The 18,370-nt window shown below is 37.3% G+C and overlaps 1 protein-coding gene across 1 annotated transcript in view; it reads left to right on the top strand.

Moving 5' to 3' along the window:
- The window catches only part of ABCA12 (ATP binding cassette subfamily A member 12), a 172,062-nt gene that overhangs the window by 74,394 nt on the left and 79,298 nt on the right, over nucleotides 1-18,370 (top strand). The window contains exons 9-11 of the mRNA XM_058664252.1: nucleotides 2,576-2,651; nucleotides 13,169-13,287; nucleotides 14,400-14,506. Of these exons, the coding sequence (XP_058520235.1) occupies nucleotides 2,576-2,651; nucleotides 13,169-13,287; nucleotides 14,400-14,506 (302 nt within the window). The remainder of the gene's footprint in view (nucleotides 1-2,575; nucleotides 2,652-13,168; nucleotides 13,288-14,399; nucleotides 14,507-18,370) is intronic.

Below are 18,370 nucleotides of genomic sequence, written 5' to 3'. Positions count from 1 at the left end.
AGATAGAGAGGAAGTGGAGCTGCTGGGATTAGAACCAGCGGCCATATGGGATCAAGGCAAGGACCTTAGCCACCAGGCCACGCTGCCGAGCCCTAGTTACTCACTTTTATAGCTTGATGCAAAAAAGAGAAATTGCTTAACTATGTAGTAGACAAACACCAATTAACTTGCTCAGCATCCCATAGGATTTCAAAGTGAGTAAAGATTCGATCCTGGAAACTACTTTGCATACTTTGACATTGTGCAAGCACAAATCTGGAAAGATTTCTATTTTTGGTTATTCTATATACAGGTACCAATATGGAATAGGTGCTGCTCTTATTAAGTAGGTCTATTTGTTGTGAGCATTTTCATTCTTGGCCCTTTAACTTGCTGATGTAATATTCAAACGGGCTTTGAGTAGAGTGCAGGAAAACTCCAGTTTCCTGAACTGCAAAAATGATCGAGTTAGCAAGGGCTGTAAAAACATTCAAACTGATACAGGAGGCTTTTAATTCCAGGATAATATTTTTCATGTACACACTAATAAGTAAACAAACAAACAAACAGCCAGGATCAGGGACCCATGGGTGATGATGCAAGTAGTGCTGGGACGTTCATAGAAAGTTTTACTGGGACACTGATTAGAGACAGCAGAATAGTCATTAAAGCTAGTAGTAAAATATCCCATTGAAAGTGATTTTTAGGACGACGTTAAAAATGACAGCAGTGAAACACATTAGTTAATTTACAAGATATGAGTAGTGTCTTACGGGTATACTGAAACAAGTGATACCATTTCCATTAAGGAACCGATGAAAGCATTGGATTTGTGGTGTTTTTATTTGTGCAGTGGCCACTGAAAGCATTTTCATCTTCAATTTTTCATGTGAATGCTGTTACACACTTTTTTTTAATGACACAACCTAATGCAGCCAACTGAGTCAGTGACCTATTTAACTTTGAGAGGCAACTTACAACATTGAATTAGAGCTTCACATATGGTTTCCATTAGACTCAACTTAGTGATTGCCTTCCACACTCTGCACATTCATATTATTTGGGACCACAGAGAACAATTCTGCTAACATTATCCAATTTGTATTCACGGCTGCATTCAACTGAGAACCGTGGATGCTTTTGAAAGAGAAAATATGGATGGCAGATGCTTCATAAAACTACATTCTAAACAACTGAAGGAAAGAAAAATCCAGTGACCCATAAGACTGAATTTGATTAACAGATCATGTATTAATCAAATCTTTATTATACTGCTCAAGAATCATGCATGTGGGTCATAGGATAAAATAATATATTGGTTTGATGCACAAAGAAAGCATGTTAGAAATTCATGTGCTTTAACTATTCAATTTTTTTAAAGATTTATTTATTTGAAACGTAGAGGGTAAAGGAAAGGAGGAAGAGAGAGATTAAGATCATCCATTTCTGGCAGAATGAGTCAACAGGCTAATCCTCCACTTTGTAATGTGGGCATCCTAAATGGGTATCAATTCTAGTCTCAGGAGCTTCACTTCCTATCCAGCTGTCTGCTTCCAGCCTGGTAAAGCAGCAGAGGATTGCCCAAGTCCTTGGGCTCCTACTCTCACCTGGGAGCCCTAGAGGAAACTCCTGGCTCTTGGCTTATGGCTTCAAATCAGCTCAGGTTGAGCCTTGTGGGCAATTGGGGAGTGAGACAAAGGATGGAAGACTGCTCTTTATCTGTTTTCTCTGTAAATCTGCCTTTCAAATAAAAATAAGACTTTTTAAAAAAATCTTCAGTTTGCTAGTTCAATTCCCAAATGGCTATAATAGCCTAGGCTGGGCCAGCAACAACCAGCAACCAGTAATTCTAAGTTTCCCATATGAGTTGCTCGGCCCAGACACTTGAGCCTTAATCTTGTTTCCTAAACACATTAGCAGGACACTGGGTTGAAAGTAGAACAGTAAAGATGCAAACAAATATCCTGCATCACAACACTGGCCTCCTATTTGGATTATTTAACTTGTAGGTGTCAGGACTGGCCTGGTGGCTAAATCTTTGCCTTGCAGGCACCGGGATCCCATATGGGTACCAGTTCATGTCCTGCCAGCTCTGCTTCGCATCCAGCTCCGTGCTTGTGGCCTGGGAAAGCAGTCGAGGAAGGCTCAAAGCCTTGTGACCCTGAACCCATGTGGAAGACCCCAACCAAGTTCCTGGCTCATGGCTTTGGATTGGCTCAGCCCTGGCCGTTGCAGCCACTTGGGGGGTAAACCAGCGGGTGGAAGACCTTTCTCTCTGTATATCTGCCTTTGCAATAAAAATAAATAAATAAATCTTTAATTTGTAGGCATCATTTGCCCATAAATATCTTAAATGACTCTAACAAAGATATAGACATCATTTATGAAATTTCTTTCAAGAAAGTTTTTTCTATTTTTTTCCCAATCATTTTTTATAAATATCCTAAATAATTCTAATAAAAATATAGATATCATTTGTCAAATCCTTTCAAAGTTCCTATTTTCTATTTTTCCCAAGTAGTATTATCTTGGATGATTTTTGATGAGAAAAATCTCAATAATTAAATGTTAACTTTCATAAATATAATTATTTTAGGTGATTCTGTTAACTCAACATCTGTGTGGCATGAAGATGATGGGCAAATGCTCTCGCCAAGCAGTCTGGCTGCACAGTAAGTGTTTCCCTGTTGGTAGGTAACTTAGCTGAACCAGCAATCAACACAGTTTACAAGTGATAAATTCTCTTTTAAGTGTGTAAAATCATGCAATAGAGAAATCTACTAGCAACTGACTAAAGGAAAGAACACTGTTGAAGTGCAGTGAAGTTGAGACTTCTAGGCAATAGAATATATGGATTGCTCTTTCGGATGTCAGAATGGGCACAATGTTATCTAATGTATCATGTCCCTGGGTTGGTTACTTCATACCTGTGAGGAGATTCTAGGTGGAGGTCCAATTTTCACTATGAAAAATGCATTTCCCCATGAAAAAATGTATAAGCATTTGCCTTAGTTTAGACTGTTATAATACGCTAACATAACCTGCGTTGCTTCTTTTAAAATTATTTTTATTATTTTCCATAACATATTTTTGTAGGTATAGGGATTTCCCCCTAGCTCTCCCCTTTCTCCAACCCCATTACCCTAGCACATTCCCCTCCGCCTTATTATTACAGTAGTATAATTTTTAGTGACAAGCCTTGTGACTACCAAACCACAGAAATTCATTTTTCATGGTTCTGGAGGCTGAGAAGTCAAAGACGAATATGCCAGAAGACTTGGTGTCTGATGGGGATGTGGCATTCTTTGGCACAGAGAGGCACCTCGTCATCGTGTCTGCCACCTGGTGGAAGGGGCAAGGCAACCCTGTACAGCCTTTCTTATAAAGTCCCTCATGCTTTTCCTACGAACTCTACCCACAGTACTTTCTCACCCCACAAAGCTACTATTATTGATAGCTACAATAACCCTGGAGGTTAGGGTTTTAACGTGCAGATTTTCTGGGAGGATATCAAACATTCAGACCACAGCAGCATTCTGTGTTTCACATTACTATCTCTTTTGATTTTCAAAGCATTAAAAACATTTCTTAAGCCCGATGAGTGTAATAGAAAATTTGCTTGCTTTCAGAGGTATTCAGGTAGGCAAAACTGCTTATCGGTAATTTAATTTTGGACTTTTATTGGAAAATATAAAGTCTCAGGAACAGGCAATAGAAATGAGAGCAGTAATTGTGGTGTCTAAAGACCAATAATGTAAGCAGATTAGTGAAGTAACTAATAATTACGGTAGGAAATGCAGGCAGTTGCCTCTTGGAGCTGATTGAGGAAAATTCCTACAGTTCAAGGCAATTTTACAGACTAGCTTGCCTGTGAGATAAAGGAGACATTAGCCTAATAAATTATGCTATTGAAATTCTGGCTTTAGTCTCAAATAATATATATTTTTTGTGTGAATATAACTTTGTGGTTTATTTGTGATAAACTTGATTATATTAGATATATTTTTTCAATGGTTTGTGGAAAATGAAATGTGGAACTATTTGAAATCTTTTTGCAAACAGAATTTGTGTAAAATGATATGGTTGGAATGAGAAAAACATGCATTTACATTTGTTACAGGATTACACTAATATTTATCTTTCGAAACTTTTTTGATTTGGTTTACATTTTTATATTTTAAATTATTTTGTTTATGTAAAATGGACACATTTCAGTGCAGATTTAGGAACATCGTACGCTTCCCACTCTGCCCTCTCTATTGCCTGCATTCCTTACCCATCCTCCTTCTTCCAGCCTTTTTCCTTAACTTTTTTAAAACTTATAAAAGCATATTTTCAGTTGATTTCAGTCACACACTTAACATTACTCTAGATCAAGAATTAATAGCAATTAGAAACACCCCCCCCCACTGTTTCTCAAGAGTGTAGACAAAGGCTATAAATAATAATCAAACCTCAAAAATGTCAAAATTGCTCATAAAGATTGCATTTTTGTATTGGGTGTATTACCGCATGTTATGGAAAACATGATATTTGTCTCTTGAGCACTGATTTAATTCATTAATTTAATCCCTTAATTAGTTTAATTAACTAATTTAATTCATTAGCATAATGGTTTCCAGTTGTATCCATTTTGTGGCAAAAGGCAGGGTTTTACTCATAGATCCTTCACATCCTTGGTTAAATTTATTTCAAGGCATATAAATCTTTTGCAGCTATTCTGAATGAAACCAATCTTACAAGTTATTTCTCAACTGTGGAATTGTTCATGCATACTGAGCCTGTTAATTTTGTGTGATGATTTTATATCCTGCAACTAAACTCTTTATGAGGTACCACTGTCTCTTTTTTAAAAAAAGATTTTAATTTATTTTTATTGGAAAGTCAGATTTACAGAGAGAAGAGAGAGAAAGATCTTCCATCCGATGGTTCACTTCCTAAGTAGTCACAATGGCTGGAACTGAACTGAACTAAAGCCAGAAGCGAGGAGCTTCTTTCAGGTCTCCCGTGCAGGTGCAGGGTCTCAAGGCTTTAGACCATTCTCTACTGCTTTCCCAGGCCACAAGCAGGGAGCTGGATGGGAACTGGAGCAGCTGAGATATGAACCAGCACCCATATGGGATCCCAAGTGCATGCAAGGCAAGCACTTTAGCCACTAGGCTACTGTGCCAGGCCTGCAGTTGTCTCTTGATAGAGCCTTTTGGTTCCTCCGTATAGAGGGTCATATAATCTGCAAACAGTGCTAGCTTGACTTCCTGCTTTCCAGTTTGTACTCCTTTGGTTATTTCCCTGGCTAACACTTCCAGGACTGTACTGAATAGAAGTCATATGAATGAGCCTCGTTCTGGATTTTAGCTCCCAATGACTATCATCCCCACTGACACCAAAACGAGTATCCCATAAAAGATCCACACTGTTTTGTGTGTGAGTGCACTGTTGTGCCATAATCCACCTTGGGGAAACAGGGAGCTCTGAGCCTCTGATGTCAGACATTTGGAATGCCAAAAGGCCCCGTTACACACACACCTATGGTACAGTCTCTGTATGCAATACACCACAGTCACAGGATGCTGAGGATCCACACAGCCCTGTGAGCCCATCACAACCTTGAAGAGAAACGTTTCAGCACCAGATGTTTACAAGTGTTCCTCTTTTGCAGCTTGTGTCTCAACGCCTGTAGCAAGCTGGTGGCGTGTATGTGTCTCACAGACCTAAATGTGTGCGCAGGCCACTAACCCATATTCAAAAATCAGTGGGGAAATGCATATTTACCCCTTCAATAGAATCACCTAATTGTGTGACAGCATCCAGGGCCAGGTGTATGTTCTGCAGCCATTGGGACTTTTGGTGTTCTAAATATGGCAAAGTCTCCTAGCAGATCCAGTCCCTTTCTGGTTGGGCCTTTCTCTCCACTGGTTCATGTGCTTTGTATGGGTGATGTGAGAAAGAGGTGTGCTCGTTCCCTTTCCCTTGATCTGGCTCCAGTGTAAACCTGGGGTCAGTGTGGTCCACAAGTACTGCCAGTGACTCTGGCTGTAGTGGTCTGCTCCCACCTTTCTCTCTAGGTTAGTCATCTTCTCTGGGACACAGCATGACACCTCTGCTCACTGCTGCATGGTACATAGTCCATGCTTCACAGCATTTATCCACTTTATGTAAAATGTCCACTACAAAATTCTTCCCAACGTGCCCTTGGGAATGCACTTTGCTTTTTCCTTAATCAAAACGAGCAGGTGTTTTCCCTATTCAGTCAACATGGAGACCCCATCATGAATGTAAATCTGTATAAATAAAAACAGGATTTAGTTTCTTTTTACAAAAAAAATAGAATGAATGTAGTTTATAAATGTTATTTTTTTAGTGAGAAATCTTTAACCCTACGTTGTTAAGTTATAGTAAGAATCTGAACATAAACAATCAGTTCTTACTTCCAATGCCATCTTTCTCTTCTCAGTTGGTTAATGGAGATAAGCTCTCACATTCCCAATAGTCAAGCCTTTTGAAGATTTATTTGTTTGATTGATTGATTAAATGATTGAGAGCATTACACAGAGAGGGAGAGACAGATCTTCCATCTGGTTGATCATACCCCAAATATTCACAACAGCCAGGTCAAAGCCAGGAGCCAGAAGTTTCATCCAGGTTGGCTACTTGGATAGAAGGGACCTAAACACTTGGGCCATCTTCTGTTGCATTTCCCACACGACAAGCAGGGAGCTGGATCAGAAATGGAGTTGCTGTGGCTCAAGCAGGTGCCTATATGGAATGCCAGTTCCACAAGAAGAGGCTTTACTTGCTATTCCAAAAACGCTGGTTCATAAATTGCCAAAGCTTTTAAATGTGTTCCCTGTGTGAGACTGCTGGTGCCAATTATCGTTATCAGAACCTGGAGGCATCGCCAGCATTTCTGATGGTTCCACAGAGAGTTCAGTCTGTGACTGATGACAAGCTCACAGTTTATTAGGAAGAATTCAGTGCTTCTAAGATGGTTCTTGTTATGATCGATAAGATAAACATGTGTCTTCAGAACTCTTCCTTTCCCACTTTGGACTAATCAAATTAATGACAATCTTTGCACAAGAAAAAAAGTATTTTTTTGCCAAATTTTTGTGGAAAAAGCACTCAAAAAGATTTTTCCCTCATAGTTCTCTTATCTCATACTTTTTATTTTTTGTCTGTGTGTGTATCTGTGTGAGAATACACACAGGTGCTTGTACACATGGCTTTTTATTGTAAGCACTGTTGGGAAGTAGGTTAGCATTTTATATAAAGGGTTACATAAATAGTTTAAAGAAATAATTTGATGTTTACAGTAGAAAAGGAACACATAAATACGGACTCAAATTATTCCTCATGGAAATCAAGGCAATAACGTAGAAGATATCTTAGTGTCACATGTAATCCAACCATCCTCTATTTTAAGCTTGCCAGTCAGTACACTATAGGAATTTCTTACTGTCTGTCTGGAAGGTTGGATCAGTATTTTACAATTAAGTACTATGGCCAGCTGGAAATAGCTCTATGCTATGTAAACTATAACCAGGAGGAAGATGTACCTAAAACTCCCAGGGTGATATTGAGACAAGTGGGGAAAGGTAAGGGAGAGGTAAAGGATGACTGTGTCGTGATCCAGGGAATGGCCTCACACAGGCCCAGCCAGACATGCTGCGTTGAGCTGCTTCTCAGAGAAATAGCCAGTATTTCTGCAGATTCTTCTTAAAGATTTATTTATTTATTTGAAAGTCAGGGTTACTCAGAGAGACACCTAGAGAGCTCTCCCATTCACTGATTCATTTTTCAAATGACCACAACAGCCAAAGATGGGCTAGGCTGAAGCCAGGAAACATGAGCTTCGTCTGGGTCTCATCCAAGGGAGATGGAGTCCCAAGCACTTGGGGCCATGTTTCACTGCTTTCCCAGACCATTCGCAGGGAAGGTAGAGCAGTCAGGACATGAGCTGACATCTATATGGGATGCCAACATAACAGCAGTGACTTAACTTGATGTGCCACAACACTGGCCCCTTTCCTATATCTCTTTTACTTATGTATTTATACTCCCAACAGCTACTAACTCAAGTCTGTGACATACAAAATCGAATGGATCATTCTTTCAAGTTGTTCACAAGAAACATACATTTATCCTGAAACTATCCTTTGGTATAGCCAAAGAAAATAAATTAAAAAATCAACCTCCCAAAGAAAATAGCTGCAATAAAATGTAGTTATTTCCATAGTTCTGTTTATTTCTTCTTTGATGTACTGGATTCTCAAATTTTACCCTCAAGTATATCTTTAGGAATTTTTTTTATCTAGACCAGTTTTCTGTATCCTTCAACACTGTTAATGTTAGTCATCAGCATTCAGTGCTGTGCCTGCATTGATCACTTTGATCATGAGTTGACTTATTGATGTAGAGTATTACTACAGTCCCTGAATCCTCACAACATGCAGGCATGACTTGATGTTTTACAGAAAACCTAGCCTAGGGTTAGTCTTGTCATCTATTACATTCCTGTTGGGATTTTAGTAATTCCAATGTAATTAAAGTTCCTTGACAGGTTACTTCTTTTATGCATGCCAGAATAGTTAGGAATAGTCACCTGTCCTTCATTTTTGAATTGATAAATGGCATTGATTATCTATAAGAAGGCTTTCATAAGTAAGGCTGATCAAAGTTTTGCAAAACTCATACATAATATTATCAAGATTCTCTATGTCTAAGCAAAAGGACTTTTGAAATGGATGCTATAATTTTATTCTGGAGGTTATAAACTGTACTTTAAAAAGAATCAGCAATATGACCTCTGAGCTATATTCTAACTGCCATATTAGAGATGCTTATTTCTTTTCAGATCCAGTAGTTAACATACATCTAAATATCCTGAGCGTTCTCTAATGTTAACACAATCATTCTCTAAATTTACTAGCTATGCCAGGAAGAACGCTCACACTGGTCGTTTAGTAAAACCCAAGTTAAATATCTGATAGGACTAGTTGGTTTTTGTACTGCACAAGTTGATTAAAAGCAGATGGCCTATGAAAGATATACACCCAAGGAAACCCTTATTTATCTCAAAGCTACACTTTATATGTATGAACTGCAGCAGACTAATCCACTGTATCACTTATAGACACAGCTGATGTTGATTGTAACAAAAGAAATCACTCAGACTGTACTCCTGAGCTCACATGGAATCAAAGCCAAAGCAACAGGCCAAGTGATACCCTGCCTACCGGGTAAATCATAGTGTTTTTATAATTAAATCTGTGCCATAAAGAAGAGACGGGATCACCCGATGCGCAAATGTTAATGTAGAACAAATGTTAATGTTAATGTAGCGCAAATGTTAATGTAGATACACGAAGAAGCAAGGTAGCATAACACCTCCAAAATCATGCAAGACTCTACTAGAATTAGATCCTGTACTACAGGAAATCTAACAAATGATGTAGAATTCACTCAGTTGCCAGAGAATACAGATAGGTTAAAGAAACGAAGAAACCAGTAAGTGTCACCAATGAAAATATCGCTACAGAGATAGAACTCATTAAGAAGAATCACGTACGAATCTTCGCGAGGAAATCTTCATCAGTGAAAGAACAAACACAATCCAAAGCTTTAAGAGCAGAATAGACCAAATGGAGGAAATGATTTCTTACCTTGAGGGCAATTAACCTGAAACAATCCAATCAGATGAAAATAAAGAGAAAAGAATGAAGTAAGCCAATGCTTAACTTGACATACCACTAAATGACTAAATATCCATTTTACAGATATTCCTGATGAACAGATGAGGTAAGAAGCATTGAGAATGGGCCTGGCATGGTAGCCTAATGGCTAAAGTCCTCTCCTTGCATGTGCCAGGATCTTAAATGGGTTCCGGTTCTAATCCCGGCAGCCCTGCTTCTTATCCAGCTCTCTGATTTTGGTCTGGGAAAGCAATCAAGGATGGCCCAAGACCTTAAGACCCTGCACCCATGTAGGAGACCTAGAGAGGCTCCTGGTTTCTGGCGTCGGATCAGTTCAGCTCCAGCCATTGTGGCCACTTGGGAAGTGATTCAGTACATAGAAGATCTTTCTCTCTGTCTCTCCTCTTCTCTGTATATCTGACTTTCTAACAAAAATAAAATAAATCTTTAAAAAAAAGGCAACAAGAACCTGCTAAATGAAATAATAATTGAAAACTTATCAGGTCTTGAGACATGGACATTCACACACAAGAAGCTTAAACAACCCCAAGCTGATTCAACCAAAAAGATCTCAAAGGAATATTGTAAGTCAAGGTTTTAAAAGTTGAAGGCAAGGAGAGAATGCTAAAGACGGTAAGAAAAAAAAAGAGTCAAACTACATTTAAAGAAAGACTAATTAGATTATAACATCATATTTCTCAGTGGAAATCCTATAGGTCAGAAGATAATGAAATGTTATATTCAAGGTCTTAAAGACATATTTCCAACCCAGAATATTTTATCCAGCAAAGCTATCCTTTAAAAGTGAAGGAGAGGTCCTGGCTGGCTTAATGGCTCTTATATGCATGGGGATCTCATATGGGTGCCAGTTAGTGTCCTAGCTACTCCACTTCCCATCCTGCTCCCTGCTTGTGGCCTGGGAAAACAGTAGAGGACGGCCCAAAGCCTTGGAACTCTGCACTTGCATAGGAGACCTGGAAAAAGATCTTAGCTCCTGGCTTTGGGTTAGCTCAGCTCTGGCCATTGTGGCTATTTGAGGAATGAACCAGTGGGTGAAAGATCTTTTTCTCTGCATCTCCTCTTTATAAAATCTGTTTTCCAATAAAATAAACAAATATTTGTAAAAAAAAAAAAAAGCTTTTTGAAAAGTGAAGGAGATATAGAGAAGAAAAATCTCCAGATAAGCCAAAAACTGAGACAATTCAAGGCCATCAGATCAGTCCTACAAGACTTTCTGAAAGGTATTCAGCATTATAAGTAAAATTCAGGAAAACAAAAACTTTTTTGAAATAAATGAAAGTGAAAACTCAACATATTAGGACTTGTGGAATACAGAAAAAGCAATATTAAAAGGGGAGTTTTCAGCATTAATAGCTCACATTAAAAAAAAAAAAATAAGAGAAACGCCAGGGCCATCACCATGCTGCCATAGGCTCAGCTTCCAACTGCAGTGCTGGAATTGCATATGGGCACTAGTTTGTGTCGCGGCTGCTCCATTTCCCATCCAGCTCCCTGTTTATGGCTTGGGAAAGCAGCAGGGAATACCCATGTGGGAGACATGGAAGAATACCAGCTTCCTGGCTCCTGGCATAGGATCAGCTTAGCCCTGGCAGTCGCTGCCTCTGCAGACTGAACCAGTAGATGGAAGCTCCTCTCTCTCTTTCTCCTCTTTCTGCAAATCAGTCCTTCAAATAAAAATAAAATAAACCTTCTTAACAGAGAGAATATCTCAAGGATCTAATGACGTATTTTGAATCCCCATTTTTTTATAAAGCCCCAGATCATATGGTTAGAAATAATAAGGATCAGGGCAGAAATGAATGAAATTGAAACTTAAAAAAAAAAACACACAGAGTCCACAATCAGGTTTTTTTTTTCTTAAATGAAATAGGTAGCTCTCCAGCCAGACTAACAAAGAAACAAAGAGCCAATACTCAAATAAATGAAAATAGAAATGAAAAATGAGGTGACAACTGAAACCTCTGACATAAAAAAAATCACAAGAAACCACCGTGAAGAACTGTATACTAATAAACTGAGAATTTCTGAAGTAATAGATAAATTCCTGGATTCATATAAACTACCAAGATTAAATCAAGATTTGGGCATTCTAAACAGAATTAATGTTGAATAATGTTAAATGGAATAAGCTGAACACAGAAAGAAATATACTTCATGTTCTCCATCACATATGGGAGTCTCACTATTACTGAAAACATAGTTTTATAAGACTGTGTTTTAAATCTTGTCAGGTCAATGGCTAAGAATGCTATGCTACTGTAGTTTTAATGCTATGTGATTACTTTAAAATCCACTGTACATTGTTGAAATGGTCATTTTTTTCATTCAATTATTGTTCATAGCCATTGCCTATATTTCCACTAAACAATGTTCTTTTTGTTTTTCACTTGTTAAGCTTCCTATTTGATAATAAGCCTTTTTACTGCAATGTCAAAATTTTATCTCACAAACCAAAAGGAAAAGAAAGAAAGAAAAAAACACAGAAGGAAAGAATGAAAGAGGGTAAAAGGGAAGAAGTAACGGAGGGAAGGAGAAAGAGAATATCATTATGTTCCTAGAATCGCATCTGCAAATCACATCGAATCTGTTAAAAACAAATTAAAATTTAAATTAAAAATTAAAAACCAGATGGTCCTCAGATCAGGCTTTGTCATTTATTCTATCTTTGTGGTAAACTCAGTAAGACACTAAGGAAAGTAAGACACTATTAAACTCAGTAAGACACTAGGGAAAGATGTTACCAAAGAAGTAGAGGTGTAGATTCACAGTCAAGGTGACAGAGCAAATAGAACTGAAACACACCTGCTCATGCACACACACACACACACACACACACTCAGAAGTCTTAGATTGCACTGGAATCAGTCAGTGTGAAAGGAAAGTAGCAAGTAGTTAATTTGAAACCTCAAAACTGGTTAAAGCAAAGGGAAAAAAATGTTTAACGGGTTTTGGTTGGACTATTTCTTTTTCCTTATAATGAGACACATTTAAATATAGTCACAAGTTGTGACAGGTAGAAGATCCACTAGGCGGGTTTCTCTCACTGAAAGAGGAAGCAGAACTGAGGCCTAGGAAGGACTTGGCAGATTTAGAAAAAAAGGAAAAAAATACAACACTAGAAAAATAAGCAATTTATCCATAACTAAGTGTCTGTGTTTGGGCAACCCTAGCCTACTGGTGTGTTTCCTTTCATAGAAAAGTGCTTAGAAACAATCTTAAGCTGACCTATTGATGTGATACTAAAATGATTAAATATTTGAAAAGTACATAGAAAAGGCAAAATACACAAAGAATCCAGATTGGTGCAGCTGGCTTTGATAAGGAAAAAACTGGTTCAGTTTTACAGTGTTGTGCTAGCTGAGTAAGCCCATACCAAACAACGAGCAGCAAAAATAATGTCATCAAATCGCTTTGCTTCCTTTTGTATGTGTACTGTGTATATGACTTAATTTATAAATTCTCTCTCAATTGTGCAGGCTCCTGATCCTGGAGAACTTTGAAGATTCTCTCTTAAATTTATCGGCAAATAGTCCTTATCTTCCTTATTTGGTCTGTGTGAAAAATATCACTGACAATTTGGCCAATGGTTCAGAAGGTAATAATTAACCATAAAATTCTGCTCTTCACTTGCAATGTTGTCCTACAAGTGGTACATTTTTAAAAGGGATTTGTTTTAAAAAGGATTTTTATAGAAGTATCCATCTACCTCTGATTCAATTTGGTTATGGTATAGGAAAGAAAATCTAAATCAATATGTTCTGCATTTTCTTATTGCTGTTACTAGCATATGCACAAATTTTACTGTATAATGGCCACGCAATACTAAATGTGATTTTCTGTGTCCTTAATAACCTTAGCTGTTAAGAACCAACAAGGAATGATAATACAGAGTTCCAAAAGCAGTTGCAAATTGCATGAACAAAGGCACGTTCATGGCAGACTATTTTCACTTTCTTCCACTTTATTTTCAATTTTCTGCCTACATGGGCAACCAAGAAGATTTCATTTAATTAAATGTTTCCTTTTTTCAAAAATGAACTTTTTTTGGATAATAAGATAGCTTTTGACACTCACTGGAAAAAATCAATGGCACACTGAGTATTGAAACATGGCCTTCATTGACCAGGTATCAATTAATCAAAGCTGAAGGGACATCTTTAGATCATTGTGATTGTATCAACTATTCTCACCAAAACACTTCAGCTTAAAGAATGTCCAAAAGCAGAAATGAAAGCATATCCAGTTTGCAAAGAGCTAAATCTGCAAAGCTCATTGGTTTATATTTTTATCTCTAAGCAGAATATCTATGAATACTTTATAAGTAATAACTCTATAGTTTCCATCAATCAAGGAAAGATTAAATTTTATACTTGTCTTTTTCTTTAATGAGGATACCACCTCAGGAAAACCTTAGTGATAAATTGAGATAGAAGTATCTTTTTTGCTGGACTCTATGTTTGATATATGCTTGCAATGGGGGAATCTCAACTGAACTTGAACTGTGGTTATGCAACAAGGTGGAGGAATCCACCATGGTGGGAGGGTTTGGGGAGGGGAGGGGAGAATCCAAGTACCTATGAAACTGTGTCACATAATACAATGTAATTAATGAATTAAAAATAATAATTAAAAAAGAAGTATCTTTTAAGTGAATTTCGTAAGTGATTTTATAATCCATAAGGTAATTCTTCTCACTTTTTTTTACAGAAAATCTAAGACTCCTCCAATCCACAATCCGATTTAAACAATCTTTTCTTCAAAATGGCTCCTTTGGGGATTACTTGCTTCTAGTTCCTGAAGTTTTAAAATCAAAAGTAAGACACAGAAGAGTAAAATGAACTTCAACATTCTCTAAAATTACTTGGAAAGACTCCCTTTACATTTTCCATCTGATCTCAGTAAATAGTGGCCCTGTTTTTGACTCTAGACTTAGGCTGGAAAAAAGGGAAAGAAAGTATTTGTCATTTTAAGTTGGATTTTGCCTTTAATCATCAGAGATCTCTTTTTTGAAGAAATGATCCTCAGACTAATTACAGTATTTGCCTATGAAAGATATGGCTGGGATATGATATCTTAATTAGAAAAGGATTCATAATATGATTTCTAATTTCTGATGTCTTTAGTTTTAAAACCATGAAAGTAGATTTCAAAAAATGGTGCTTTAGATTTCATAGCATACAAAAATCTTAAAAATTGACTCTATTTGTTGCTAGAACCAAGGCAGAAATTAATACATCATATCACAATAAATGAAATGGGCCCCCTGCCAAATCTGAAATCTGAAGCTTGAATTGATCCATGCTTATTTGTCTAGTATTATTTGTTTATTTCATAAATACAGTTTACTGGTTATCATGAATTTTACTTCATTTCTTAAATAACCTGATTAAGCTTTGGAAACACCTTTCCTGGTAAGAACAGTAGTTTAATTGGATTTATGTTGCTGGGATAAAATAGAATTAGATCTGATCTATTCATGGCAGGCAAGATAATTTTCTGTAGAGTCAACATGGTATAATTGAAGAGGCATGCAAAAATATTATGTCCATGTATATAATAAGTAAATATGTCAATTAGATTACCTGCATTTTGACCATAACTTTCTACATAAATCAGAATTTCTAATATGCTTAATTTAACATTGTCTTAGTTCATGAAAACCAGAAGGAATTCATGCATTCTCATAGAAAATTTTAATCAACCTTCCAGGACAAGTATAGTGCCACTCCTACATTTTTACAGAATCACCTTTCCCACATTTTTCAAGCCAAGATAATATTTTGTTATTTGAGTTTCTGTAATATTTGTCTACTTATTCTTTCCACCCATCATTTATACTCCCATGATACTAATCTATATATGTGTAAGACATAATCTTAATTCCCAAAGTGCTTAAAATCAGCCCAACAGAGGAGATGAAAAGCAGACCTACAATAATAGAGTGAAATACGTGTTGTGGTACATACAGGGACAGGATTCTCTATATGGAAGGAGGATATCTAACTCTGATTTTAGAATATGAAGGTGGAGAGATACCATTTTGTAGAGGTATTACTAACACCAAGTATTGAAGGTTTTGTTGGGTTAGGTTTGATTTGTGCTTTCCAGTTGTAGACCTCTGTGTTTGCAGGAGATATGAGGCATGAAGACGAAAGCCAGAAGTAAGTTACCTGGAGTTACATGTTCAGCTGGTGCAGGACAAGGGGCTGCAATGGGAAGCTGAGCATAGGTGCAGAAGATCACTTTTAACTTTGTCAAGGAATTGGAATTTGATCTTGAAATTTGTGAATTTGAATAAAGTGAAACGTACACTTTTACCACGAGATTACTTAGGAACAATTATGGAGGCAAAATTGAAGGAAAGCCAAATAAACTATATCAGTGACAAAGTGTAGATGGAAAAGGATTTCTAGAGTTACACAGGAGGTTTAATTGACACAACATGGAGAAGTGAGGCACAAGGAAAAGGGGTCTCTAGTAACTATGAGACGTTTGGCTTTTGGCACTCATTACTGTCATGGTACATAGGTAGGATCTATTTCCCACACTGGAGTGTGAACTCTAATGAAATCTTGCCTTATTCATCAATAAAGCTTCATGTGGTAAAGTTTAAAATATGATTAATGAATTACTCATTGTAGTTCTCAACTTATGAATCAACCAGGCAGAATACAACATACACTGAAGAAATGGAAACAATGCATTCTCAACCATTTATACTAATAAAATGGGGCTAAGAATAATTTAATAAGTCACTATTTGGATACAATGCTTATGTTATTAAAGAGTTCTATAAATCATGCAAATGAAAATAAGCTTTTATTTTTGTCCCTTGGATAGAAAATCTGTTGTCATTTATAACAAGGAAGGCTGCTATTTTAAAATGACAGAATCCATTCAGTCCTGAGCCATGCGGGTTGTGAAGACTACCCAGTTTCTGTTCACCAAACAGCAGCAGCATCTGGTTCAAGTTTGACACGAGGAAAATATTCAGTACATATCATTAAAAGAAAAAAGATAATCCTTGTGGCTTTACAATTTACAAAAGTGCTTACTTCCCTGCCTTGCCAACCCTAGGAGTCATTGTCCTCACTACAATAGTCAGTGAGGACCCATTCATTCCAAAATTTTATTCATGGGATTCCTAAGACAGCAGTTTAAACTCCAGAATGCAAAATGCCTGCATTCATGAATGACTTTTCCCCATTTCCAAGTTTTGTCTTCTAACTCAGACTGTAAAAGTCTGCTTTGCTTGAGATTGTGTGTTCACCCCTGCCTTTCTGTATGTTTCCTTCTCACTAGTAATCCTATTTGAAACTTCAGGTTTCTTTGGTGGAATGGCAGATAGCCAATCATGTTTAGCTGGGAGCCTCACAAGTGCATTGCGAAACTGCTGCAGGAAAATCACATGCATTCTAACAGGATGGTGTTGAATATATGGATGGGGAAACACCTGGTTTTGAAGAAGTATCTGCACTGCCCAAATACCCACAAATAACCAGGGCTGGGTCAGACCAAAGCTGGGAGCCAACATGTCATGGTGGGTCTTCCTACTTAAACCACTACCTGTTGCCTCCCACAGTGTACATGAGCAGAAAGTTGGAGAATTTGCTCTATTATGGATAGAAATGAAGTTAGTTATGGGTTGATGTCAGGTTTTATAGCTGAGTCCTTGCTTGTGATAATGCAAAGGGGGCTTCTTTCTAGGTCCCTGAAGCTGATATATGATTATTAACTTTTAAAGAAGCTTCTAAAAGTTGAGTTCGTGTAGAATGGTATTTCAAAAAAGTTTATGGAAAATCAAATTAAAGATGAGGTTATTTTGGTTCCAAAATTTTGAAACCCTTGGGAAGTCTTTATTTATTTGAAGGGCAGATAGACACGCATACATGTTTAAGCCCTACAACAGCTGGCCCTGGACCTGGTGAAAACCAGGTCCCTGTGCCTCAATCTTGGCTTCCTACACCGGTGGCAGGAACTCAAGTACTTGAGTCACCAACTGCTGCCTCCCAGGGTGCACATATCGAAAAGCTCATTTAGAAGGGGAGCCAGGAATTAAACCCAGAGACTCTGCTGGGGCATATGGACACTCCAAGCAATGTCTTATTTCCAAATGCCCACCACCATCCAGTTTTTTAGTAGTATATATTTTCCATTAACTTTTTGAAGAAGTATTGCTTTTAGAGTAATGTAGGAAATAATGGCAAATACTAAATTTGTGCAGTAGTATAGTCCTCAATGCAGTTCATGCTATGAACCCTGAATTGTTTACTCATTGCAGAAATCCAAACCTACTCAGCAGGGTAGCTAGACTGCTAATTTTCCTTCTGTATCTTGTATTTCACCAGTCCAGGATTAAACTATATCTAACTTTACTAAGTTACACATATGTGTCTATCAAACTTGGTATAAAAAATTACAGGCTCAACTAGGTAAAAATTATTCAAATTTATTACATCCTCCCAAAACTGATATATTGAGTCAACAGTATTTATCTTCTTGTTTGGGAAAGCACCAAAAGAATGTTTATGAAAGATGTAGTATGCAGGTTTACTCTATTTGTCAGAGGTTTAACTATATCAAGTATTTTGGAAACCAAAGGAAGGAATAGAGTAACAAACTTCATAAAACAGTTGCTACAATGGGCCTATTTTAGTATGAAAAATTTCTCACAGCCA

This window comes from Ochotona princeps, chromosome 5 (genome assembly GCF_030435755.1).
Source record: "Ochotona princeps isolate mOchPri1 chromosome 5, mOchPri1.hap1, whole genome shotgun sequence".
NCBI lineage: Eukaryota > Metazoa > Chordata > Mammalia > Lagomorpha > Ochotonidae > Ochotona > Ochotona princeps.
This window is presented reverse-complemented; position numbering and strand designations above follow the sequence as displayed.